This window comes from Anser cygnoides, chromosome 2, assembly GCF_040182565.1.
Source record: "Anser cygnoides isolate HZ-2024a breed goose chromosome 2, Taihu_goose_T2T_genome, whole genome shotgun sequence".
NCBI classification, from domain to species: Eukaryota; Metazoa; Chordata; class Aves; order Anseriformes; family Anatidae; genus Anser; species Anser cygnoides.
Window position 1 is genome coordinate 47,073,875 of NC_089874.1, and position 27,569 is coordinate 47,101,443.

The following is a 27,569-nucleotide window of genomic DNA, read 5'->3' on the forward strand; positions in this document are numbered from 1 at the left end:
CGCCCGCCCTCCGTGCCTTCTCCTCCCGCTCCCCGGCTCCCTAGCTGGCACCGGCGGCTCCCGGGGAGGCCGGGCAGGAAGAGGAGTGGCCGCCGAGCCCCACCTGCGCCCCGCCGCCTCCAGGTGCCGAGACGGAAGCGGCGGTGGCGGTGAGGGAGCCGGCGCCCGCCTCGGCGCGGGGCCCTGCGGGAGATGGCGGGGGGCCGGGCGCTGGCCGTGCTCCTCGCCGCCCTCCTCGCCGCCTCGGCGCAGCTCCCCCGGCGGGAAGGTAGGGCCGGCATGGCGTGGCAGGGGGCTCCGGGACGGAAGGGAAGGGAAGGGAAGGGACGGGGGCTGCCCGGGGGAGGGGAGCCGCCCTGCCGGGAAGGGAGGTGGGGAGGCTGCGCCGGGACCGGGCACCGCGGCTCGCAAGCCCGTGGTGGAAAGTCGCTCCCTCTCTTTTGTGTAAATACTAATTGGATAGATCCTGTGGGCTTTGCATCCCCGATTAGCGGAGTATGGGTTACTCGCATAGCTTCCCGAAGCACTTTTCTGTGGGTGCGGGGAGCTGCGTTACCTGTAAGGAGCTTGTGCAGGGTGAGCGGTGCTGGTAAGTTTCCAGGCAAAGAGAACCGCATTTATTGGGGCAACATGGGAAGCCTGCCCGGGGCACTTGGGGCGACAGGAGCACAGCTCGCCCCAGCCACGCTCTGCTCGGGTTCCTGAAGCGCCGCGCAATCCCGCTGCCCATGGGCACATCCCGCCTGCAGCCCCGCAAGAGTTCCCGTTGGGAACGCAAAGACGGTTCCCGGGGTTTTCCTCCGTTTCAAAAAGCCGCTCGGTTGCCAAAAATGCAGGAAGTATACTCAGGAGGTTCGTGCTCATCCTCAAATCCAGTCAGTCTGTCTTATAGCCACGGGTCCTGTTCAGGACCCTGGAAGTATGACTCCTCCGTACAAAATAAACACCAAGTTATGTGCTGTGACTACGAACAACCCCAGGAGCCTGATGCAATTCATACCTCTAACGCTTCTGTTACTTTTAACTGCACTCGCTATGCTGATGTGCCGCTCGCAGCCATCGTTATCATAAGCAGTGCAGTCTACGTGTTGAAACTGTGAAATTGGACTGCTCTGGGGGTTAAGCTCCAAGCTATGTAGTCTAAAACTTTAAAACATTTCATGCCTTTCTTCTAAGTCAAATTAATGACAGCTATCCTGTCTTCAAAGGATAAAGGAACAGTATTATATCATGGTTGTTGTGCGTTGCTTTCAAACAGAAGAAACTTTAAAAGCCCTGAGGTGGATCTGTGCTAGAAGGAGAGGAGCCAGACTTTCTAAAGATCTTTTATCGCTGAAGTAGCAAATGAAAAAATCCTCAGCTGTATCTTTTCTCATACATAGGCCTAGCCCTCCAGTAGGAAGCGCAGCAGTCAATTAATCATATTCTTCTGAACCACCCTTACGCTGTCCGTTCATACGTAATTCCTTGTTCTCTGGTCAAACTGTCTTATCAAAACTTTTTTTCCTTTTTTCCCCATAAATCTTCCTGATGCCTCACACTAAACTTCCTGGGCTTGCTTTTGAGATGTGCTACAGCTCTGTTTGAGCCATTGTCTTTGATTTTATTGCTTGTTGTCATCATCTGCTCCAGCTCCTTCCCCTCCATCACGTTTCAAACATCCAAACTTGAATTCTGCATCCATGTGCGCTGTTCCTGTTTTAAAAAATCAAGTTTATACTTGCTTTATGCACAAACACAAGCTCATGTTGGAGGCAGCACAGAGCTGAGCCCATGCTGTTAGTTTTTGGTTGGGTGTTGCACGAGCAGGAGACTGGCTGGGTGGTGGTGGTGGGAGCGGTGCGTTTCCTGGAAAGCCAAGCAAGTCTGCTTTGTGTGTGATGGGCGATAGCTCTGGTCAGTAACTGGTGAACCGAAGCTAGTAGAAGTGAAGATAAGACTGCTGGAAGAGCTGATGGTTTGCTGCCTGAGTCTCGGCAGCACGGTGGGTTGGAGGGTGGCGTGGTGTGAGCAGGGCAGGAGGGGAACCGCGCCTTGCCAGGTTTGGTGAGCAGATCTTGCATACCTGGCATGTTCTTCATACTGGGAGTTACTCCTATCATTGCGCAACCAAAACTGTAGCTGAAATGTTTCCCTTAGCAAAGGTTCGTCCTGAAAACCTAAGATACTTCAAGTTGTATTTTCCCCCCGCATCCCTGTGTATTGTGTAATTGTTAAGGAGTTCCCTTTGTCCTGGTGCTGACAGTGGTGCTGGCTCTGCCGCTGTGTGCAGGCATGGGCTGTGTGTGCAGAACCACACACCAGGTGACAGTGAGGTACGTGCGTCTTCTCTGGGACTGCTTGTGCTCTGATGGGACAGCTACGAGTCTTGGTGCACGCGTCTTTACAGCTGTTCCTTGTCATCCTCGGAGAAATCCCTTCTTCTCTCCTCCCTCCGATGCTTCCCAGCCCACGTGGTGCTGTCGTTACTTCCTGTAGGAACACGCACGTCAAACATGACTAGTCACGTTGTCTTCAGATTGGTTTGTGGTTTTTCTTCGGATGCAACCTTATGCATAATGTAAATTGTTAAATAAAATGTTGGTTAACTTCTAGGTGGAAAACTAGAGGAAAGTATTTGGTGCAATCGCTGTGTGTAGATGTGGGAGTGCGAATGAAGTATTACGTACCTGACCTTTTAAAATGTGTTTTCTAACTAAAATATGACTCTGAAGCACTAGTAATGAAGTTAATCATACTTTTATGAAGTCTATAAAACAGATATTTCAGATTTAAAGTATCCTTAAGTGATATGTGTTTCTAGATTTGTATTTAAAGTGTCCTTGCTATAATAAGTGAATTCACGGATAAAAATGCATTGTTTCTTGCTCTGCCCTCCAGGTACCTTTTTCTTCCCAAATGACTAATTCAAGTCATGCATGAATCTAAATAAAAGCTGCTGCTTTTAGAAAAGCAAGCTGTTATCAGACATATTTATGGTGTTCTGATTTAGCACTGACAGAATATAAACGACCAGCCCCTTTGTGCTCCTTTGAAAGGCCGTGCGAGCTGGGTTATTTCCATTCCGAATTGCTGTGTTGCTTGTTTGATCGAGACCTCTCCTTTTAAGACCACAACCGATGCACATGTGTATGCAGTTGTACTGTTTTTTGCTTGCCTCGTACCATTATCAGTCCAAAGTGCTTAGTTTTTACTCTCTAGAGAATATGCCTATATCCAGTTCTGGTGGTACTAGTTTAATTTTTTCACCAGGAAATACATAGACAATATTTTTTTGCATTTCTAGATTTTGGGGGAACGGGGAAGGTTTGTTTTTAACAGGTGAGTTCTGTTTCCTGTGTGTTTGGTGGTTTTTTTTGTTTGTTTGTTTGTTTTTTGTCTTTTGTTTCTCTTTTTTTAACTGTGAAAGGACGTGGATGGGATGTCAGCTGGTGAGGCCACGATGATGTTTGGGTTTTAATACTCTGAATTGAACTCATTGTCCAGAGCAGCACAACCAGCCATCAGTTTGAGGGTCCTCAGTTAGGTTGTGGTCTCTTCAGTCACGTATGAATTAATTTTCTCCACCAGCTCCACTCCTGCTCACGGATTTACTTGCATACAAACCTGGAAACACCAAAATTTCTTGCAAGCTGTCACCATTTGGCACAGAAACGGCCCAGGAGACAAGAACAGGGTGCAGAGTCTCTTGTGCGTGGGGCTGCTGCTTCTAGCCCTGGCACCAGCCCTGCGGCTGCACTGGGGAAGCCGATCCAGCCAAAAAGTATGAGGGAGAAGCAGACCGAAAAGGTTTGTTTTTCTGTTCAGTCAGATGTTGATGCAGACCTTAGCACCTAGCTTAACTGGTATTTATACATACGCGTATGTATTTTAGAGGAGTTTTGGAATTCACATCTAACAAACGTGAGGAAAAGGCTGAACAACTTTGCACTTAATTTATTATAGAAATATTTCATATCAGAAATAGCGCAAGGAGCTGTTCTTTGCTGAGAACAAAGGCAAGATGCTTTGGGCTTTACTTGTGTTGACTGCTGCAGCCGTGAAGCAAAAGTTAAACTCTGGAAGGAGGGCACCAGGAGGATCTTTGGCAACAGTAAATTTTGGTACCTGTGACAGGAATGGTAGGGTTGCAAATTAGTGTAAGCGATAGATGAAAAACTTTTTTCCTTCTTTTTCATCTGTTTATCCTTGTTGATTTGATTTTTTTTATTATTTTTCTTTAGCAGCTTTGTTCTTCATTCTTGGACCTTGTTTTCTTATTTCTGTGCTCTGTTATTTGAAGCGTCCAGCCTTGAAATGATTCTAAATAAATTTTATGGGGCTTTACTTGTCTCTGTGACACCTGAGAAGCGAAACGTGTGTGTTCCTGCAGATCCCTGCCAGGCTAGGTGCTGTATTGCCTCGTTAGGAGGGTTTCTGTGTAGTCTGTACACTGCATTTCCCCCGTGCATTGGCAGACAGATGGCATCTCTGCTGGATCCGCAGTTAGTTAATGACTTAATTATAACTGTGTCTACTCGGAAGAGCAAGTACAAGGAGAACGACTGGGAGAGGAGGGGAAAGAAACAAACAAACCTTGGTTCTTGGAATTGCTTGAGGCAAAATACGGCCTTCTCCAGGTCCTGGGGAGTGACAGAGGCCTGCATTTGGGTGAGAAGTTGTATCCCTGTGTGTTCAGACCGTGCGTCTTGTAGCCGGACAGCGAGCCAAGAGCTCCTTGGATGGCGCAGCCTCTGTGTCCTTTTTCCTAAGCTTCCATTAAAATCTTTGTACAATTACACATTCTCAACCAATTTCTATAATTTATAAACCTGTGCCCAGCTGAGGGTAGGGTTTTTTTGGCCTCAGCGAGGCTGCTCTGGTATTACGGTGAGCAAACCTTAGCTCTGGAGGGGAGAATGCACCTGCTGCAGCACAGGAGGATTTACCAGCCCCGGCTGGAGCCAAACCACCACCGATTCCTGAGGAGCACCTGGTGACTTTCAGCAGCCTTTCAGTAGGACTTGGATGCCCAGTGGAGCCTAGGCACCACCCCTCAGCTTGAAAACTTCTCTGGCACGATGGAGATGTGAGCGAGCAAGTTGCTGTTGTTCGGCACCGACTTGTGCCGCTAGGGCGCAAAGGAAAGGAGGTAAGTTGTGCTGCCCTTAGCCAGCTGCTGGCTGTATCAGGGCAAAATCTTCTGTTCCTTTATTAGCTGATGGCAGAGGTGAGGGCTGGCTGAAGCTGGCCAGTGTGGATGGTATTGATGGCAGGCAGCTGAAGAAACGTGCCATAACTTCTGGTGGATGTGCATCTTGTGTATGGTAGTACGGTCCTGTCTGCTTCTGAGCGCCCAGCCTGCAAGTGCTGTGGGATGACAGATTCTCTTGATCTATCTCCTGATGGAGGAAAAAAGTCTTGCTTGTGTCTGTTCCCTTGGACACCTTCAAATGGCCATGTCCCCCCTGCACCCTCAAGGACGCCGTGGATCAGCCTGCTGGAAGCTGTGCTTCTTGGTTTCTCAAGGGACGAAGAGAGCGTGGCCACTTGCTGTCAGAGCAAGGGCTTGTTTCAAGGGGTACGATTGTGCCAGTGTTTTGGAGGTGGCCCCGGCTGTTCTGGGTCCACGGGCAGAACAGAGAGATCAGTGTGTGAAGACGAGCAAAGTGCCACGCGTGGAAATGGATGATCTGAAGTTTCTCAGAAAGGAGAGACAAAGAGCTGTTGGAGGGATGTTTGGCATGGGAGGGACTGCTGGTTGTGAAATGTGCTCTTCCACCTTGGTTAACCAGAGCCAAGACTGAAGAGCTGCACAGACATGCTCCGAGGTGCTGTCCTCTCGCTGGCTCACATCAACCTGGGGATAAACTGTGTAAGCAAACATCCCTTTGATCAAAGGAGGCTCCTGCAGTGACTTGCACATTGTCTTTGAGTTTCTCCTGCCAGTGTGGTGTTTTCTTGGGTTGTACAGACCCGTGCCTCTTACGCTTTGTACGTTGTACATGGGCTGACAGTTTACAAACAGCATTTGCTGAGCTCCACTTCTTGCCTCAACAGAAGCAGCAGAAGTCAAGTAATGGAAAAAAGAAAAAGCCCACAGTCAACGTTCTCCCTTCTGTAATTACAAATAACCATGCCAAGTCCCAAAGTGTCTTTTATCCCCACTTTTGTTGAAAAAGCTTTTTGTGAAAATGTCTTTCACACGCAACTTATGAGTGTCTTAATTCACTTTCTGAAAAGGTTCTAGAGGAGGGGGGTAGAATTACTGAAACTTGAGTAATTACTTAGTTATTTTTTGAAATCAAGGTACTTTATGCCTGGGAGGCATTGCAAATTAATCTGATGAATTAACCGCCTTTGAGTGAGCAGCCTCGACAGCCGTGGTGCTGGGGTGGCTCGTGCCCTGCACACATTCTGCTGGGAGGAGAATGGGGAACACAATGTCTCACCTGCTTCACGTGTCCCACTGCCCATGGATTTAAACCCTGGGTGGAGATGAGGGGACCCTGTTGTGGTGGCTGAGGAATCAGATGCCATCCTTTGGGTGCTTACCCTGGGATGATAGTCGTCAGCAACATCCGTCCCTAAGCATGCAGAAGCTCTGAGGCTGTAATTCCCTGGAAATAATCATTTCACAAAATATGGACCTCATCCCATGGCGCTGGAAGACGGGAGGTCATTAAGCAATCAGCAGAGTAGTTAGTTTTGCATTTTAAGTATAAACAAAATTCCCATTTGCTTTAGAAAGTCTTCAGCAGAAAGGACTTAGGCAGCTGACAGCAAGCAGGGTTGGCTGTAATTTGTAATTGTGATAGCGATCTCCGTTTGCTGCTTACAGCTCTGTTTGGTAGCTGAGAAGAATATTATAAACAGTGTATGGGGCCCTGGTTAACATTGTTAAGGGCTTGCAGAGTGAGAAGGTGATCTTGGATGGGCATTGCTGGAGGGGTGGCAGTGGGTGCCGGAGATGAACTGGACAGCTGGACTCGAGTCAGTAAGGCAGATACGAAATGGTTCAAGTCAGCGAAGCGGGGAGATGTTTCCTCTTAGAATATTCTTTGACCTGTCGTTGGCACGCGTGAGTTGACTGTGCAGTGGATCATGCTGGAGGTGTGGGTTTGGGTCCCCCCTGCTCCGGCAGAGCTGGGGTTGGCGTCCAGGTACTTCACATCCGGAGAGAGCGCTGCAGCTGCTCGCCTCCTCCAGCTGCCTCTGGTTCATGAGCGGTGGCTGAGTCAGCCTGATCCCACTGTTTGCTTTGTTAAAAATGGCTGAAGTGGAACAAACCCACTGTTTAAGCACAACAGGCAAACCAGAAGTTTTTATACGGTGTTTTGGGATGGACGAGCATCTAGGACTTTTTTTTTTTGTGGTGGTGGTGGTGACTTGTCAATTCTGTTTTCTTGGTCTGTCTGTTGGTTGTTTTTGTTGGTTTTTTTTTTTTTTTTGATTTTCGATCCATCCAGGGAAGTCATGTGCAACAATCATCCTTAGATCCTTATGAATAAATTGCTGCAATAAAATTCAGTCACTCAGCCAAAGCAGGTGAATACTGGTTGGACTCTGTTCTCCTCTTGTGTTTAGCAAGGAACTGTGTGTAGCCATAAACCCCTGTCCTGCCAAGTCCTTTCCTTGTACACACGCATGCATGCTCTCTGTAAGTGCCACCGCCTCCGCTACCCTCCAGCTACCTTCTGCTTCACACGCCCCTCTTGCACAGGAAGAAATATCCTTGTGAGAACACTTAATTAAATAGGAGGGGATTAGTGCTAGGTGCAACCGCAGCTATAGATATGAGTTTGGGCTGAATTCCACGGAATAATCTCACTTGTTTTACGCTATACAGCTTGTTTCTAAGTCAGGTTGGAGAGGCTCTGAGCAATAAAATGGAAGAAAGCGTTGGGAAAATCGTGCTGTAGAGAACAAGGTAGTTGAGGTGTGTTTTGTGAAGAGAGGAGGATTACTGAGTGATAAAAGCTGTGGTGGTGAGATGGTTGTGGGGACACAGCCTTAAATGAGGGTGAGCAGTAATGAAATACGATTGCGGCAGGGAAAATGCAGATCAACGTTGGGGCAGCTGAAGAAATGGTCAAGGAAGGCTGTGGAGCTGTAATCACGTAGAGGAAAATATTTTCGGATGAGAAAAGCCAGTTGTGAACCACCTCCATCCAGGCCAGCTCAGGACTTCACCTCTGACATTTCCAGCCCAGCTATTTCGCTGTTGTTTAGACAGAGCAGATCCAGCGTCACTAATGCTTCTCCTTCTTCTTCGAATATCCTGTGTGTCATCTCTGTGCAGCACTAATGAGGCACGGAAATTCCTTCGTTACGAGAAATGTGGATGGTTACTGTTAGTCTAAATAAAAGGCATGCGGTGGGAATCATAGACAAAGACAGATCAGCGTGAGTCACGAGATTTGCTGATGCTTATAAAAGCTCTGCAATAAAGATGGTTTTTAAGTAGTCTCTCTATTCTGCTGCATGTTTGTGGCTATATATTTTATTTTTTTGCTTTTTAGCCATTTAGGCATTCTTAGTGCCTTTGGGATCACTGGATATATTTCTTTTCGGCATGGTTCTTTTTTCCCCATTTTCCTACAAAAATGAGAGTTAATAGTTTAATCTAGCTTAGCACATCACCAGCAGCTGACTGCTGTTGACCTATGGCACTGTGCTGTTATTTCTCTGACAAAAATGATTATCTGTGGACCTTCATTTTCACAAGCTGTTTATGCCGTGACCTAACTCAGTGCCTGTCCCCGTGTGTGTTTCCAGCAGGTAGCTACGCCGAGCCTAATCGGGTGTATGACCTGCACTCTTATCACCTGCAGCGATGCATTTGGACGCTGGTGTGTATTGATCATTGCAGCACTTGGGGCAAAATTACCAGGGAGCAGAAGTCAGGTCTCTCAGGGACGGGCAAAGATGCTGCTTTGTTTTAACTATTGCAGGAGGGCCGCACTCACTTATTTCAAACCAGTATTCAAAATGTTGAGAGCTTGAGCCTAATTCTTGTGACTAAAACTGACCTTAGAGCCACACAGGAGCATTCGGTGCAGACGGGCTGGTTTGTTTTTCAGTCGTGTAAGGCTGGCCATGTACTTCTGGTGTTCCAGAGGTGGGGGAAGGAGCAGAGGTAACTGCTTGTCAAGGAAGCGAGGAGCAGACTTTTCAGCAATGTTTATAAAAACAATAGGTGAGTGTGACAGCTACTGTATGCAAGAGAAGTCTCTTTTGTTCGTGGGTATTTATTGTTGGTATTAAGCTATTAGCACTACGTATCTGGGTGGCATAAATGTCAAGAAAATGATGACCGTCGTGGTCAAAGCATATTTTGTGCACTAAATGCATTAAAATGCAAACAAACAAATGTACAGTAGTACAGAAAAACAACTCAGGACTAGTCTGGAAGTGGTTTTGCTTTCTGTTCTGGGAGCTGCTTTGCCTTGACGAGTAAGGTGGCACAGCCCTCGCTGCTGGCTTTGCCGTTTTCTTCTCCCCACTTTTGGGAAGCTTCCCTTGTGATTGCTTCCCATGTGTTTGGAGTGTCATCACATGGATGGGATATGGAGGAAATATTTGTGTGTGTGTGACAGGGTGACCTGCAGCTCAGGAGGAGCCACTTCTGCCCTCCCTACCTGCTGCAGGAGTTTGGCTCAAGAGCACGGCAGCGCTTGTGTTTTATCCAGCCTGTTGTGGCAGCCTTCAGCACAAACCCTTCTCCCTTGTACGTGGTCATCTTTTTTCTTCTTTTTCGCCTCCCCCCATCAGGAAAACCCAGACTGAAAATCTCTTGAAAGCATTTCTAAAGCAGAAGTGCAAACGTCACTGGTTCTTATCTTCGGCTGGGGAGTTTGGCGTAAGCTGTCAGCCAGCTTAAAAGCTGTAGGGAAGTTAATAAGTGACCCAATTTTTCACTAATGGTATAGAGGGATGATAAATTAGTCATTGCAAGTACGTGTAGAAATTTGGCCTCTCGGTATTTGAGGTTTTTGTTTGAAACCCTTGATCCTGGAAGCAAATAAGGCGGGCTGTTTCCGGGGCTTGGCCTCAAGGTTGCTCAGAAAAGCCTACAACTCTAGAAGAGGCCCAAAACCACCAAAACTCAAACAAAGCCATGACTGGGTGTCATTTTGACCACCTTCTGCCCCGTTCTCCTTAGCTGTGAGACTTCGATGCTGGCAAAGCCGGAGCTGGAGCATTTCCAGTGGCAGCCCGCGGTGCTCAAGAGATGTGTGTTTCTGAGCCAACTGTTCGCTGGCACCTTCCTAGCACCCTGCCTGGCCACGTGGCGATGGCCACGGGGGCTTTCCCGGGGTGCTCGGCTGCCAGATTCACTCTTTTAATTGATGTTAATCAGCAAGAGGATTCCTGCCCTGACGTATGGGCAGAGCTCTGCTGTGCGGCCCTGCAGGATGTCCCTCTCGAGGAGCAGGCCTCTTTGATAAACCACCGCCCATTCTGTACCAGAAGATTGCTCGATGGCCACTTTATTCTGTGGCTCCAGTACTTTGTGTGAGAGCTTCTTCTGCTTTCAGTAGTCCTTGGAGGTGGTGTGAAGGCTGCCCAGGCTTTTATGCATTCCTCAGCGCCTGAAGGTGGTTGTGGCAGGGATGGAGAGGAGATATCCAAGCACACATAGTCCACCCAAGGTCGCAGGTGTTTATTTGCTGCTGAGGGGTGTTGCACGTATGTTGTGTACCTTCAGGGAACGTGTTGTAGAAGTTGGGGAAGGTGGGAGAGCCATGACCACACACACCTATCGACCAGTGCTCTCGTACCTGAAGCGGTTGTGTGGAGGGAGATATTCCTTTATTGCCTCATCCTCTTATTGAGAACTGGGAAGCTTTCTTGCAGGGCAAAGTAACTAGGGGTAAGTGAAACTCTTAGCAAGTGGCTGTTGGTCTGTGCTCTTGTTCTTCTCTGGTGTCACCAGAGTACCTCATCTGGTGTGCTGCAGGGGTTGGGGTTCACCTCTTACCCTAGTGTGCAACTTAAGCTGAGGCTTGCCTTGTTGTTTGATTGCTGATTAAGCTTCCTGCATTGAGCCACGACTTTGTAGGGACCTTCAGAAGCCAAGCAGGCTGTATGATGGGCATAATAGACTGATAGTCAAAGTCTGGATGACATGAAAGCAATAGCTGAGTTGCTTTTTTAATGCAAAATCCACAACACTGGTGAACTGGAGCAGAACTGGTCCTCCACAAATTGCATTTATGCCTCTCTCTGAGCACGGGCAGCAAGTGGACCTCTGCATCATCTGTGCTGGACTGGGAGAGCTGCAGGTAGTTTCTGGAGATTCAACACTTAAGACCTTTGGGACAGGCACGAATGGTCCCTCTGAAAACATGGCATCTCTAGGGATGCATGGAGAAGCAGGTGGCGCTTTTACATACTAGTAACACAGCACCTTTTCCTTTTTTTTTCTTTAGCTTCATTTACAATCCCTCTTCGTGTGGTGGACAACATCACAGTTACAATTAAATTGAGACCTGGTGTTTTATCGAACTGTCAAATTAGTATAAAAAATATACGCAGGTCTGAACTGAAGATAAGACCTGGGGAGAATGTGACTTTCACCTTCACTTGTAGTACTCCAGAGAAATATTTCATCATGGAAATTCAGAAGAATATTGGTAAGATGCATGTTTCTATTTTTCCCCTGATGGCAGTTTTCTTCCCATTAAACCACATACCCTTTTTTTTTTCCTGTTACTATATCAAGGTATCCCCCATAATCTTGGGTAAGAAGAAATCTTTGGATGCTAATAAATAACCTTGAATTACTGAAACTACACATGTTAAAAGAAGACTGTGTTTTTATGTCTGGCAGAATGAATGTAACTCAGCTTTTTTTTGAAAACAATTAAATGAGAGTTTGTTGTGTTAGCTGCTTTCTGCCATCCTTTCTCCTGCAGTTTATGACCCTGCCAAAGGAACTTGCTACCTGCCAAAAGCCTCTGAGCATTGATAACAATATGTCACTGATCTTAATCATTGAACAGCTTGACTGTGTCTATAAGGACACCAGAAACATTGAGATATTCATGTGTTTCCATATATTAAATGAATGCTACTGACGTCAAGAAGCTGAAAATTTTGAAGTGTTAGAACTAAACTTTCTTTTGCTTTGAACGTTATCTCTAGTTTGTGTACGTGTGGTAATGTACTCTTTAATGGTGTGAACACATACTGTTTCTTAACTAGATCCCAAATTTCACTTGGCAGTCAGTTTTTGGCTGTATCTTCATTATTTTCGGGGTGGTGTTCAAGCCCTGTTATAAAGACAGTTCTCTTCATGTTTTGGAATTTTATTCATATGGTTCATGCAAATAGCAATATTAACGATATTTCACGATATGTGTGTAAGATACAGTTGTGGTATTTTTTTTTTTCATTTAAGCCTAGGTATAAAATACTTATTTTTGGTGTCCAGCTTGAAACACCGATAAGCTAGATTTTTCAGAGAAAAGTTCTGTAGGTTATTCCTAGAATATTTCATTGGCAGTTGTTATTCATCACTTCTGCAAAATCTGGACCCCAGGTTGCTCATCAGGGTACCAATGGAATGAAGGTATGGTTTGCAGCAAGCAGTGGAAATCTTAATGATTTGGCAGGCATTACATGAGAATTCTTAGAGTGAGATGGCATAAAATTGGTTCTCTCGATGCATGACTTCCAGCTTTCTTAATGTTGAATTTCTTCCATCTGTTTATTCACTGCCCTGTTCACATACCCTATTCACTACGTACCTTCTAAATTCTTCAGCAAACAATGCAGAAATACTACAGACAATACCTCCTATTAGTCACCCTGGCTTGTCCTTAGAAGCAGGTTTATCCTGTCTGCTCTAAGGGATAGGAGTCCAGTTTAAAGATAGCATTTAACCATGTTATGGGAGTGTCTTCTAATCTATATAGAGTAGAAGTTAAGTGCAATGTAAAAATTAAAAATTAAAAAAGCAATTAAGGGGAAAGTGGCAAATTCCTCACTTACTTGAAGGCTTTCTGTGGTATGTCATGGCTGTTTTCTCTCTGCATTTAGACTGTGTATCAGGCTCATGTCCCTTTGGAGATGTTCATCTTTACCCACCAGGACTACCTCGCCTTAACAGGACTTTCATCTGGGACGTGAAGGCGAGTACAAAGGCTGGACTTGAACTGAAATTTGCTACCCCGTGGTTAAGACAGATTCAGCCAGGAGAGTTGTGTCCGGATTTAGTTAGCTACAACATCAACAGCTGCATAGATACAGCCACAGTCAACATTGGCACCTTCTGCAGAAATGGTTCAGTGTCTCGCGTCAAACTGCTGGGAGGAGTTGTCATGTCTCTGCACCTCCCGTGGAACTCTGCTCTCACCACCTCGGGCTTTAGCATTGCAAACAGGTCTTCCATAAAACGTAAGTGTGGAGTAGTCTGTCATCCACTGTTATCTTCCCCATGCAATCCTCTTTTCTAGGCGGTGGTGGTGTTTGGTTTTCAGTTCAGCAGGTATCCCTCTTCTAGGGTCAAAATATCTTTGTTTGATTGATTAATTAACCTAATATTTATGTAAGCTGTTGTGTTGCTGCTTTTGGTGCACATTACTCATTTTTCAGTCTCTTTAAACTTGTTAAAACTTAAACATACTTTTTTTTTTTTTTTTTTAGCTAGATGAGACTAGCTAGCATAATTAGAGTGAGCCAGAAGACCTATTTGCTGGTTTCAGGGTATAGTTTTGTTTCTTTAGTTTGAAATAAAGCTTCCTTAACTTGCTTGAGTCTCAAACAAATGTTTCTCTGCAGGAGAGAAAGGTGGGAAAAGGGGAAGCAATGCCTGGAAGGCACATGAGTCTGTTTGCTTAACTGCAGATATCTGTTTCAACCTGTGCAGTAGCATAAAATAATCTTCTTAAAATACCTGAAATGTGTATAGCAGTCAGTGAGTGAGTTTGTGATCTCATGACAAACCCCCCTTTCAGAGATTTTCTTGATCTTTACTTGAATTGTGCAATTATTGCCATCAGCTACAGATGGAACCTGATCTAAGTTCATCTTTCTAGAAGGCTTCTTCCACAATGGCTAAAAAAGGAGATTTGTCACCCCTTCTCTTGCATGGCACTGCTGAAACGTTTGGGAAGGTGAGAGGCATGGCACTCCTCACAGTTGCTCATCGTTGCTGGCATCCTAGAGTGGGGCTGTAATCTCTGCGTACATAACTTCACTCTGCCAAGTGCCTGGACTCATCCAAGTACAAGGCGTGTTACACGATCTCCATGCCTCACCTTCTTGTTTTATCATGCGTATTTGAGGCTCTGTACTAGTGTGCTTTTGTTAGATCTCCGAGATTTTTGGACTGAGAGCTCCATGCTTATTTAAAAGCTCTCATCTTTTGTTTCGTGAAATCTGGTGAAGTGGTACTAACAGATGCAGTTGTCAGGCTGCGTATTTGCTCTCATAAAGCCAGGACAAGTAAGGATTTCCTTTCCAAAAGGTATAGGCCTGTCCCTGTGCTTGACAGGTAGACCTGCTACAATGCAAATACAATGTTAGCATATCCCTTTCCCTTTCTGTAATTGAAGACGATAGCATCAGCTCAAGTATATGTTTTAGTCTGATGGTTTTGTAATAAGCTAACCTGTAACTGAAATGGGTGAGTTCACTGTCAGATAAAATACTCTGGTGCTGCAGTGCTACATATGCTGGTGTGTCTTCTCTAATTTCTAATGCTTTTGCATGATTTGTTTCTCCCGTTTTAGGGTTATGTATTATTGAATCCATTTTGAACAGGGAGTCTTCCATCACACTGATGTCCCCAAACTATCCCTTGGGCTTTCCAGAAGATGAGCTCATGACGTGGCAGTTCGTAGTTCCTTCCAACTTGAGAGCAAGCGTGTTTTTCCACAACTACAGCCTTTCCAACTGCGAGAGGAAGGAGGAGAGAGTGGAGTATTACCTTCCTGGCTCTGTCAGTAACCCAGAGGTGTTTAAGCTGAGTGACAGCCAGCCTGCCAATATTGCTGGCAGTTTCAACCTGTCCCTGCAGGGCTGTGATCAGGACGCTCAGAACCCAGGCATCCTCCGCTTGCTCTTCCAAGTCGTCATTCAGCATCCTCAGATTGATGAGAGTAAGTACTGGTTTGCCCCTTCTGTCTCTCTGTGCATTTATCTCTTATCTCTTCCCTTTTGCAGGTACAAACTAACTTTGTCACAATTTGCAATGGAGTAAAACCACCATTGTAGATTGTGTATGCTTTATATTGTAAATGGAGGTTCCTTTCCTTTTCCAAAGGTATACATCAGTGTAATTGAAAATACCTTTAATATCTGTGGTATCAGATCTTGCACACTGTATAATCAAAAGTAAGCATGGGGCAGCATTTCCTTGAGCCTGTGTTCTCTCTGTGGGGATCCAATCCAATTATCATGCAAGAACCTTAGTGTTTGATTAAATTGTCCAAGCTTATGTGTCACTGCGTGTTCTGAGTACTAAAGGGTTGTACCATCTCACCACTTTCATCCTCCGTTCTTTGTCTGTCTGATCTGGCTCCATTCATGAACAACAAATCCTCCTGAAATTGTTGTTAAACAAATCACATGTTGCATCTTGGAAGCCAGACAGAGTGAAAATACTGTATTTAGTTAATCAGCTTTATCTCTGCTCTACTTTGGGGGGGGAAAAAAAGGCAAGAAGAATTTTAATATATTTATGACCAGTAGACAAAATGATAATTATCTACAAATAATAAAAAAAAGGTTGCCATTTATTTGATGAAATGCAAGTAATAAACCACTCGGATTTACGAAAGAGCAGTGGTTTCTCTAGGGATTTCTTAGGATTATATGAGTGATTTTAGTTATGTAAGTTCCATCAAAGATTCAAATTCAGCCCTCAGGACAGTATTGAAACTTTTATTAAAAAAAGCTTGTTGTCTGTAGTGTGCAAGTTAAACATGGTTCTTATTAAAAAATGCATCAATATCTGCATATTCTCAAAGCTTCCCAAACCTTTTGGTATTCCACAGCTGTCTGTGATGCTTGTCATTAAATAACAGGAAAATACAGCTATTTTCCAATCAAAATCTCTTCTTGACCTAATCTTGACTGTGTTTAGCTGCTGAAAACCTCTGAATCTGAATTCAGCTGAAAAATCTGAACCAATCTGAAGACTGAATAGCCCTGTGGTGAAAATCCTAGGTTCTGTGCTTGGTTGTGGCAATGACTTGAAGATTTCCACCCGACCTCTTACCTTATTTTGTGCTGTGATTTCCCATACAGGAAAAAGCTATTTTATTCACACACACACTTTTTTTTTTTTCCTTAAAGCCTTTATGATCCATAGCTGAAAATAGGAATTACAGGTGGTAATAAAAATGTGTGTGTGTGTATATATTTACTCTGTCCTTTCTTCAGTATCAGAGACACGTTCTTAACAGCGTAAGAGTACTTGCATCAAACCATGCACCAAACTATCCCTTCGATTCCTCTCCCCTTCTGCAAAACCACTTCAGTGTCTCATTTTTTCATTTCATTTTTGGCTGATCTGGCTCCTTCCTCTTAATAGAGGTGGTTTAAGGAATTAGTTAAAACAGAACATACCAAGATGACTAAGCCCTGGGCCTGCAGCTGAACCAGAGAAAGATAAAATAGATATTCCTCGTGTGGGATCTTTACCAAAATGATTTAATTGTAGCTTAAATCAGTAGACAGCTGAAGTGTATCAGCTGAGTGATTACATATAGATTTGATGGGTTAGAAACTAAACGAGATACTTGTCTTCTCCTTGTGCATGTTGACTCAGATTACTGTTTAGTAAGACTGGCATTATGTAAACTCACTTTCTAGGAAGCTTAGAGACCTGGGAATGGGAAAATGGAGTCTTTCATCTGGGTGATGCTAATGTGAATTGACCTCTTGTTGGCAGAGCTCAAAAGCTGCCATACTAAGTAATAGGAATATGGCAGTCCCTATCCAATGAACAAATAACTATGTTATAAAACTGCAGGCCCAGCCAGCCCCAGCAAAACGTAGTGTTTGACTAATATGGATCTCAGTTCATTCAGCTTGTCCAAAGGATTTAGATCAGGGCTATTTTACACTGTAACTCCCAGTTCTGGCTGAAACACTGCAAGTACAACCCTTTTTCCCCTGGAGGCAGTGGCTGCCCTTTTGGAGTCAGACAGCCTCCATCCCTCTTCTTTGAATTTGTTGGCAGTCACAGTGTGATGGTCCTGATGTCCGCACACACACGTGTGCTGCAGAACATGGGCTGTTTGGAATGGTTGAGCTCCAGCTGTGGGGTCTGGACACATACATGTTGCTGCTGGCCATTATTTTCTCTCTGCTTTCTACACTACAGCCACGTATCCGTATCAGGGAGATGAGCATTGCTATTTTCTCACAGAAAGTGTGTGTAAAATACTGTTAGGTGGTGTTTTATGGCTTTAGACTGAATCATCATGGCCATGGATGACAACAGGTGGCAGTGAAACTAGATTGCCTGGCTGCTGCTTTCAGTTGCAGCAAGGTAAACTATATATTACCAAGCCTCCTGCTCTTCTCTACTCTCGTTCAGTGTCGTAGGCGTTGTAGGCACAACCCTCCTCCAAAGGCTGAAAGGTGAATGTGCTGTTAGAACTGGGACAGAGGTGCTCCAGCAACAGGCCCAACAGAACCTCTGTGACTGGATTGCCATCTAGCAAGAGCATTCAGGTAGGCATCAGGATCCAAATTCTCCCCAGGCATTGATCAGAAAGCCAGATCAGTGTGTTTCAAAGCAGATGAAATAATGTATCACTGATGAGATCTACCTCTGCTGCGTGAACATAGGTGTTGCTCACAAGAACATCAGGCCTAGGTGTACAAAGGAAGGATCCAGTATTAGACTGGAAACTCAGGAAGTCAAAGTCCAATTGAATGGACTTGATGGGACACTGAAGCACTTGGTGCTGTAGCTTCCCTTCCAGGGAGAAGTGCTCCTGAGGAGAGCAGAGAAGCTGCATTAGCACTCTGAGGTTTATCAGCCTCAACAAACATCAGCGTATTTATTGTTTTATGGATTACCGAGTACCATAGCTCAGGTTCGCTGTCTGAGGTCCAAAAAAAATTGTGAGATTATAAGTAAGGTGGCTGTCAAAAAGATGCACCCACGTCCCCCTGCTTTCATGTTTCTGCCTCCCTTCTTGCACTAGAACTTATGAGCCTGACTGAAGGGAAGATTCACGATGTGTGTTTGTCCTGCTAGGTTGGCTCCTCTGGATGTGCCCTCCATCTAGTTTATCAGGAAGACGCACAGCAGACAGTGCCAGCCCAAGGCAAGGGTTGGAAGGCATAGCTGAGAATGGGGGAAGGACAGACAGAAACAGGTCTTCTGGCTGTGGTGTTCTTTTGGCTCAGCTTAAATCCAGCACAGAAACAAGTTGGATGCAGCGAATCCAATGGTGACTGAAAATCAAACATTGTGAGGTCTCTGCTCAGGACATTAGTTAGTCTGAAATAACATAAAGATCTGATGATTTCTGCTTTCCTGAGTTCAAGAAATGTTTGGACAATGCTTTCAGAAATATGGTTTGATTTTTGGGTGGTTCTTTGTGGAGCCGGGAGCTGGACTCGATGATCCTTGTGGGTCCCTTCCAACTCGGGATATTCCATGAGTCCATTCCATGAGGCTCATGGAAGACGATATGAAATGGTTGTGGTTTTTCAGGTAGACTGGAGTAGAGGTGGTTTGCGTCTGTCATCTCGGATATCACAGGCTCACAGAACGGCTCAGGTTGGCAGAGATCTCTGGAGATCATCTAGTCCAGCTCCTTGCTGCCTACTAGAACAGGTTGTCCAGGACTGTGTCTGGTCGGCTTTTGAGTATCTTCTTAAACAAGGGCTCTTACAACCTGTCTGAGAAGTCTGTTCCAGTGTCTGAACATGCACATGTTCATTTTTTTCTTATGTTTAAGTGGAACTTCTTGTATTTCTGTTTGTTCTCACTGTCTCTTACCCTCTAACCGAGTCTGGCTGCACGTTGTTTGCATGTGTACATGCATGTCCTCCTGAGCCTCCTTTTCTTCAGGCTACATAGTCCCGGCTCTCTCCATCTCTTCTCCTATGACAGATACTTCAATCCCTTAAGCATCGTCGTGGCTCTTTGCTGGCCTTACTCCAGTACATACATGTCTCTCCTGTACTGGGGAGCCCAGAACCTGACCCAGCACTCCAGGTGTCTCACCAGTGATTTGGCAGAGGGGGTCTCACCTCTCTCCACTTGCTCTGTTTTCTTTCTAGCACGGCCTAGGAGGCTGTTGGCTGTCTTTGCCACACCGACACACTGCTGGCTTGTATTCCACTTGATGTCCACCAGGACCCCCAGGTCTTTCTGTGAAGCTGCTTTCCAGCTGGTCTGCCCTGAGTCCTCCTGCTTGTGCTAACTTGTTGTGAGGGTACGCTCTGTCCTCTCGTCAGTCAGTAAGGAAAATATTAGGCAGCTTTGGCCTCAGTGTCAACCCCTAGGGTAGACCGCTAATGACTGTCCTCCAGATGGACTTTGAGCTGCTGATCACAAGCCTTTTGAGGTCAGCAGTTGAGCCAGTTTGTGTACACCTCGCTGCCCACTTAACTAGCGTATACTTATCAGTGTGTCTGAGAGGGCGTTACAGAAGATGGTCTCAAAAGCCTTGCTAAAATTGATTTGAACAGCACCCACTGCTCTTGCCTCACCTTAAGCCAGCCCTGTCATTCTAGAGGGGTGTCAGATTTTTCAAGCATGTTTTTCCCTTCATAAATGCTTGCTGACCTAATCCTGATCACCTTCTAGTCCTTCATGTGCTTGGAAGTGGTTTCCAGGGTTCTGTCCTGTTGCCTTCCTGGGGTTTGTGATGAAAATATCAAGGCACTTTCTGAGTTTACTTTCTGAGCTTTTGGGAGCACAGCCAAATACATCCCTAGAGTATTTGCTGTCCTGTAAAGGATCAACATCCTGCTATTAACTGATTTTAAGATCTGTGGAGAATGTTCCCCATAAATGTCCTATACTCCCAGGTGTTTGAGAAGCTTCTTAAATGCCTGGGGACATGCCTCCTTAAGGAGATCTTTCCAAGCTGATCAAGAGAGGCTGTCAGGGATGATGTTTGCTGTGTGAACGTGGGCACTCTGAGCTACTTGGGTACCTTGGATCCAGCGAGCTCGGATGGTATTGCAGGGCTTCCTGCATGATCTCATGTGTGGTGGTGTATGGGGAACAGGGGTGGATTGCAAGAGGGCTGGTGACTAGAATCGAGGAAGGGGACGGCATTCTTTACTTTTCATGGTTAGCTCTGCTAGCTCGTAGGTTTGCTTTTTACAGCTAGTCAGAAAATATTTCTGGAAGATCACTGTTGGGCAGTTAAATGGAAGGGCAGTGGGGTAGATCAGTCATGCCACTGAGGGAAACCAAACCGTCTGTCAAGGCTTGATCCTTAGCCTTCCTGCCAGCACAGAGACAGACTTTGTTAATTTGAGGCATCTCTGTGTGTTTTTAACTGCCAAACAGAAAAAGGCTTTGGGGAAGTGTCTTTGAAAGCTCCAGTGACCTTCGTAATGACCATCAGCACTTTTGATGAAGTAGAATACTTGACAGTTTTTTCCCTTTTGAACCATATTGGCACTTGTTTAAATTAGCTTAATCTTTAACTTGACTGTGGACAACCAGATGTACAAATCGCTGTTTTTGGACAATTTTCTTCAGCTTTGCTCTAAAAAAAATTAAATACCGCTCCACCCACACCTCCAGGAAAAAAAAAAAAGTTATCGGAGGTGGAAATCTTGCATTAAATTCAGAATTTGAGAACTGGGAAACTTTTTTCTGATCAGCTGTTGTGTCACCAGTAAAACTGACTCTGAAAGGAATACAAGGAACCTATCACGGAAAACAAATCTAACGTAGTCAGCTGAGCTCCATAGTGAACTATTTGCATTGTAACCTAACCTGTTCAAAAGGGATTAGCATACGTTATCGTGTTACGGCTGAAAAGTGGTAGGGAAGTGGGGTTTGTGTGTGGAAGGGCTCAAACTTCTCAATTAGAAGAGTAATATGATATTATTTGAGTTTGTATTACACTAGTGGGAAAAAGTAAATAATGTTTTCTTAGCTAATGTAGAAATAGCTTTAACATCTGCTTGTCTAATGGGGTGAGAAGAGATGGAGGAAATTCTGCTTCACACCACGCTTCTTGCCAGTAATTGCTCTGAGATGTTTGTTTTTCGTTGCAGATGTCACCCATTTGGTTGACCTCAGCAAGGAGCGGAATATGACTGTAACGATACACTTTGAAGGCTGGCCCAGTCGAGTCCCGCTCATGTCTGAACCGATATGCCTGATCTGCAAGGATCCTCGCACCTGTGACCGTGTTCTGACGCTGGTCTCTGGCGCCATCTACAAGATCTCCTTTCTGTGCAAGGACTTGTCCCACCTGAGGATCACAGCTGAAAAGGGCATAAGTATGACACAAGTGGCTCAATGTTGTTTCCTAGAAAATGCTTCCGCCTGCTTTTCCACAGCGGTCAGCCAAACCTTGTCTCTCTTGCTTTAAATAGTGGGTGGATGGAAATTTGGCTTTGAACAGCTGGGGGATGGTACAACGAATCTGGAGATGACCTTATTGGTCACTGCAGCATCCTACCTTTTAAAAATAGAAACTGCATAACTATTCCTAGAAGGGAAATGACAAAAGGCAGAGAAGAATATTCTTACTGAAAACTGCAAAATATGGAAACAGAACAGGAGAGCCATAAATCTGCCCATGAAAATGTGGGACCAAGGTGGCCATCAGGAATGTGTCTTGTGCCGTTTGCATATCCATTTGGTGCAGAATTTTCACAAATGCTTTCAAATACTAGAAGAAGAGTTTAAAGGTATAGATCTGGACTTTAGTGAGTTGGCAACTGTCTCAATAAGCAGATAGTGTAGCAAAAGTAATTTATTGAGTGAGGAATTTTGCATACGTTTGTATTTGTCAGTTCCATTGATGTCCTGTGTCATTTTAAGGAAAGCTCTTAAACTACAAACCATGCATATTTTGGTAAAGGTTAATAATAGAGGACACCTTCTCAGGTAAATACTTACCTGGATCTGTAACACAAATCTGACAGGACTCTGTATATGTATACTGTAGTACACTAGAAAAATTGCTTTTCCTAGGGATTTCCTCTGCAAGAAAAAGAGAACAACCATTGTGGTTTGTTTTTGTGATTGCAGGCTGTGTAGATCTCCGGTGGTGTCAGAAGAAGATCCATGCCCTTTCGGTGCCCAAGGCTATTACCCAATTGCCAGTTCTGCTGCATAAATTTATTTGGAAGCTCATAGCTCCCGAAGTGATAAATGTAGAAATTACATCTCCGTCCTTGAAACTGCAGCAGCACCTTCCAGAGCAGAGGTGTAACACGAGCTACAGTTACAGCATTGTTAGTGCCACCCCAGAGATGGACTTGAACGTTGGTATATTCTGTCCTGGTGGAGCCATTGAAAAGATACAGCTGAGGAACAATATCACCATATCCTTAAAAACATTTGGTAAAGGTTTTTTCAATGATTCTAATCATCAGGATCTGCAAATGTCTTTTGTGCCACATATTAAAGGTAAATTATTGTTTTGTACATCTTTCCCCATTGTTAGATATTTCAGGACATTTATTAGAACACATTAATACGTAGAAATGATAGTTCAGATCTTTAGAGTCTAGACCTGGAGCTACTGCTTGGACCAGTCTTTATCTGAATCACTGAGGTAGTTTATTGCTGAAAGAAGGGAAGAGCTTTGCGATCCAGATGGTTGGTAGACAGTTGTGGGAAATTCTGCAGATATATCCGTGAGAATTGTGAATACTGATATAGAAGAGATGATAGCTGAGTTGTATTGCTGGTACTGAGATGTAATTTGACAGTAGAAATTTGCTGGTCATGGGTATAAGTGATACTTTTTTGTTATAGAGAAGAGAGCCTAGACAATTTTACATGCTGAAACAGAAAGCTTTTTTAAAAAAAAGGTTTTGAAACTAAATAAGTTTTCATTCCTGTATTCGTTTGCTTTACTACAGATGAGTGTACTTTCACTGTGAGCCCAGATCCAAAAGCTAAAATTTACTTGCAGAGTCCCAACTCACCTTATGGTCTACCTCCTTATGTCTCCATATCCTGGTATGTCATTGTGCCCAGCAAGCAAGTTGCCCGCCTGGGGTTCTCCAAGGACCGCATGGGCATTGCCTGCGAGACGGGGCGTGCCTACGTCAACATAAAGGAACAGACACCTGGGGCAGAGGAAACCGTGCGCCGCGAGGATGAGCTCCTGCCTGAGCCCCGAAATATGCACCACAACTTCTGGGTAAACGTCTCCAACTGTAAACCTGTAGACAAAATGCAACTGACCTTGCAATTCTGGGTGACCTTGGCTGAAAAACAGATAGGTGAGTTCTGGAAGTTTGTTGTGGCTTGCTTTACGCTTGTTTAGTTTCTTTCCGTTGGGGGAGCAATAATGCACACTGCTCTGCATGCCTTGGGTTTTATGAGATGCCTGCTTTCTGAAATGTCTGTCCCATCAAAACCTTTTGGAAGTTACAACAGAGTACTTTTAGGGACTGGGGAGAAAGGAGGGTTTTTAATGCGGTGGAGATTTGACTTTTATAGCTGAGGGGGACTGAGACTCGGTGGTTGGTAGTTTGGTTTTTATTTGCTTGTTTAGTTTTTGTTTTTCTTTCATTTAATATAGCTTTTTGAATGAGAGATCACAGCCAGAAGGTATAGAAAGATCAAGTGATGATTTTTCCCTCCCAAGGTCACAGACCTGGTGAACAGCTTAGAATTTGATTATGCAACCTTATTCATCTAAGTAGTCTTTGCTTAGTGTTAGCAGTGCAGTTACTCTGTTTTCACATGAATAAGAAATAATCCTTGGGGCGGGTCTCCCTGTTCAGTGGAGAGTGCCCTGACTGCTAACAGCAAAATCTGCGTTCTTGTTAAATTTCATCTCTCTGAAATGTATCGTTAAAAAACAGAAAGGCATTTTGGGGGTAGGCTTTGCTCAGATGCATGTAAGTTTGCTTCATGTTTGCACTTCTGCATCATCTGTAAAGTATTGGCTACACAAGCTAGACCAGAAACTGTATCAAATGACTTTTTCCTTTCTTTTTTTTTTGTAATGTATACTTCTTTTAAAACATAGAGCACTTTTCTTTGCTCACACATGGACTTTCCTGATCAATTTTATGACTCTTTGAAAACCCCAAGTCAATATAACTCTTGTATTTTGGGGAAAGGATTGTATTGAGGGGAAGTTGGTAAAAGTAACTATTTCCTTTGGAGAGAGATAGGCAAGTATTCATACTTTCTTCTCTTTCCTGCATGCTGAGCCAGAAGTTTGAGAGATTGCAGGTAAGTTTAACAGCACATGAGCTGCATCAAATTCTTGCACCAAGGGCTAACAGTCTGGCAGAGAGAGGGTTGGTTGTTTTTGTGGCTGTGGTCCATTGCTAGCAGCAGGAGTTTGTCGTTGCTTGGCCGCCAACCTCTTGGAATTTGCTTGTGTTACCTGTATGCACGCGGATCTCCTCCTCTGCATGCAACTGATACACATGGAAAACTGTTGAGGAGGTTCAAACCCAACCAGCTTTTAGGAGAAAGCTCAGTGTTCTTGTACCTTGTTGTCTGTTTGCAGATCTAGCAGCGATACTTGCTGTGCTGGCTGGGGCTGGAGTTCTTGCAGCTATTGGACTCACTGTGTGCTGTGTTAAGAAGAAGTAAGTTCATAATTCAGCATGTGTGTAGTTTCAGGTTTAAGAAGGTGTTGTGGGAGAGCATCTGGGCCCACGATTTCATGTTGTTGGCACAGATCCCTCAAACAAGGGTCTGAAGCATGATATAAGCAATGTATTTGGTGTTGGAGTGGTGCAACTCCAAGAATGCTGCTTTATTCTAAACCAATTTTCTTAGAGTAGAGCAGTGTTCCTGGGGTCACAGTACTTCAGTACCAGTGTGTTGTCTGGCTCTGCCTTGAAACAAGCCTCTGGCTGTACTGGAAGTGAGGTATCAGTTGGACTTCATCAGTGATTAACGTGAAAGGAAATCACAATGAATGTGGTTGCTCAGTATGTGACTGTAGACAAGACGTTGTTAAAACAAGCTGTAAGCTCACTCAGGTATCTTAAGACCTATCTTTCACCTACACAACCTCCAGCAATTTCTTCTGGAGTTTATGCATCAAGCAGGAGAAATTTTTTATGAGATGAGCCCTTGGGGAGAAAACTCGATTTTGCAAAGCCAACACACACAGCTTTATTCATGCAAGCACAGTCTGAAGCCATCAATAGTTTCGTTTCTGATACTCGTGCTCAGTGCTGGCACACAGGTAGTTTGGTCATGAATCTGTAAAGCTGGAATGAATTTGTGCAATATAATGATTAGAGCAGTTATGGGCACAATTCTCTGTCTCACAGGAAAGGCTTTAAGAATACAGGCTTAAAAACCCTTCAGTTTTTCAGTCTTTGGTCTTTCTGCCTTCAGAATAGCCACACCAAAACCAGGAAAAGTTCATTTGACTTCCGTAGTGGGTCTGCTGTTTTACTCGTCTTCAGCAGCACTCAGCCTTGTTTTGCGGGGGTCTGGTGGTCTTTAGGTCCTATTAATGCCCGGGGAAGTTGAGAGGTTCAGTATGCTGCATAATTGGGATGTTCCAATTGTACTTGGAAGGCTGCTGGAATCAATCTTGCAAACTTCAGGGTCAGCAGAACAGCAACAGATAACTAAATAGCTTTAAGTTCCTTTCTGCTCTGTTAAAAAATCGTGTCCAGACTCAGTTATTTTTCCCAAGATCACTAGTATAGCCTTCAATCCAGTTAGACTGTCTGACACTGTAGCTGGGGTGGGTAAACAGCTGTCATTACTGAGTTCAAATGCACTAAGCCGTGTATTGTTTCTGACCTGCTATCAACTTCAACTCTGTAACAGGAAGAAGAAAAGCCAGAATCCCATGGTAGGAGTATACAATGCTAACGTCAATACCCAGATGCCTGGAAAACAACGCCTATTCAAAAAAGATAGGAAAAACAATGATTCTCACGTCTATGCAGTTATTGATGATGCTATGGTCTATGGGCACTTGCTGAAAGAATCCAATGGCTCAGTTGCTCCAGAAGTTGATGTCTACCGGCCTTTTGATGGGCCCATGGGTAGCTTGCCACCTTCTCCACCTCCGTTCTCTTTCAGAAAAGACATTAAACGCTCTCCTAGCACAGAGGAACCTCCACCTCTGGCAGAAACAGACCATGACTCTTACACATTTGCTCATCAGAAATCAGGGGAATTGGAGGACAATGGAGATAATACAAATGAAAAGAATAATGGAGATACAAGCACGTCCTTCCTGGAGGATAAGGAACAGGAGGGTTTAGAGGAGTAATTTTATGCCAGGCGTGGCAGTTTCCTGTGGAAATACAGGTACCCTGTAAGGACAAGGTTCTAGAGGAAGAAAAAAACAACAAAAAAAAAGGAAACAGAAGAGGAGTGTTATTTTTAAATGTGTTTTGATACCGTTTTGGCCTTGTTTGTTTTTTTAACTTCAGCTATTGGTAGCTTCCAGTTTTAGAGTGAATGTCTAGTGAACTCAAATAGTGGAGCACTCCAGGAATGTGTACACATCTGGTTGTGGAAATAGATGGCAAAGGTATGCTCCTGTTTTTTATTATAAAACTCTCAGGAGAAGGAATTCATAACAGTACCACCTTAAAACTGTGGCAGCTAATAGAGTGAGGAGAGTCTTCTGTCCAGTACTTCCTCCTTTCTCATGAGTCCTTTGTCCTGAGTGTTTGCTGGTGACTTTTTGAAGACATAGGCCATGTCATGTGCTCAGGGCAGCTCCAAATTGCACGCATGTGCATTCATTTTCCTAATGTCTAAGCAAAGGAGGGGGCAGACTGTCATTTCCAAAGCTTGCAGCTTGAAAATTCATTGTATTTAACGTAGTCATTGTTATGGAAGTGTACTGAAAGACAATGTATGCAGTCTGGAAGAGCTCCGTGCATGTAAATCAGTGTGAATACTTGAGCTTGGGCTCATCTGGCTCAGAAGTAAAGTTATGGGTTTTTCTCTGATTTTTGACTGATGTTATAATACTTCAATAGGACTGTGTGACCCTATACCAAAGAATGTTTTTTCTCTATGCTTTTTTTTACAAAAAAAAGTTTTAAAATTCTAAAAACAATTTGCACTTTGGTTCAGATGCCTGTAGCATTCACATTTTGCTAGTGTCTTGACATTGTGGTCCAAGTAAGAGTAAAGATTTGATGAAGAAATGACAATGCTGTCATTCAGCTGTTTACTAATGCATTTCACTTCAACTGTTAGAAATGCTTGGTTATTTAATAAGGATAAGAAGCGCGTTAAAGAAAAATGGATTATGTTTCCAGCAGACAGTTTCTCTGAAGCGTAAAGTGGATTAGTGAATCCATTATAAGGGCCCACTTTTTGTGTTTTTTGGTCATCAGTCTGAATTTAACAACTGTCTTGAAATGATGGTGGAGATAACTTGATTTCTAGTGGGACTTACACTTCAGTCATGTAGCTGCCGTTGAAAACCACCTCTTGCAATTAA

The 27,569-nt window shown here is 44.4% G+C and overlaps 1 protein-coding gene across 1 annotated transcript; it reads left to right on the forward strand.

Moving 5' to 3' along the window:
* Nucleotides 1-27,069, forward strand: CDCP1 (CUB domain containing protein 1). Its single transcript, XM_048075865.2, has 9 exons — nucleotides 1-268; nucleotides 11,415-11,618; nucleotides 13,027-13,383; nucleotides 14,721-15,089; nucleotides 21,202-21,429; nucleotides 22,187-22,567; nucleotides 23,026-23,391; nucleotides 24,639-24,720; nucleotides 25,928-27,069. Exons 1-9 carry the CDS (start codon nucleotides 193-195, stop codon nucleotides 26,376-26,378), a joined length of 2,514 nt encoding a protein of 837 aa, XP_047931822.2. The 5' UTR covers nucleotides 1-192; the 3' UTR covers nucleotides 26,379-27,069.
* The last annotated feature ends 500 nt before the right edge of the window (nucleotides 27,070-27,569 follow it).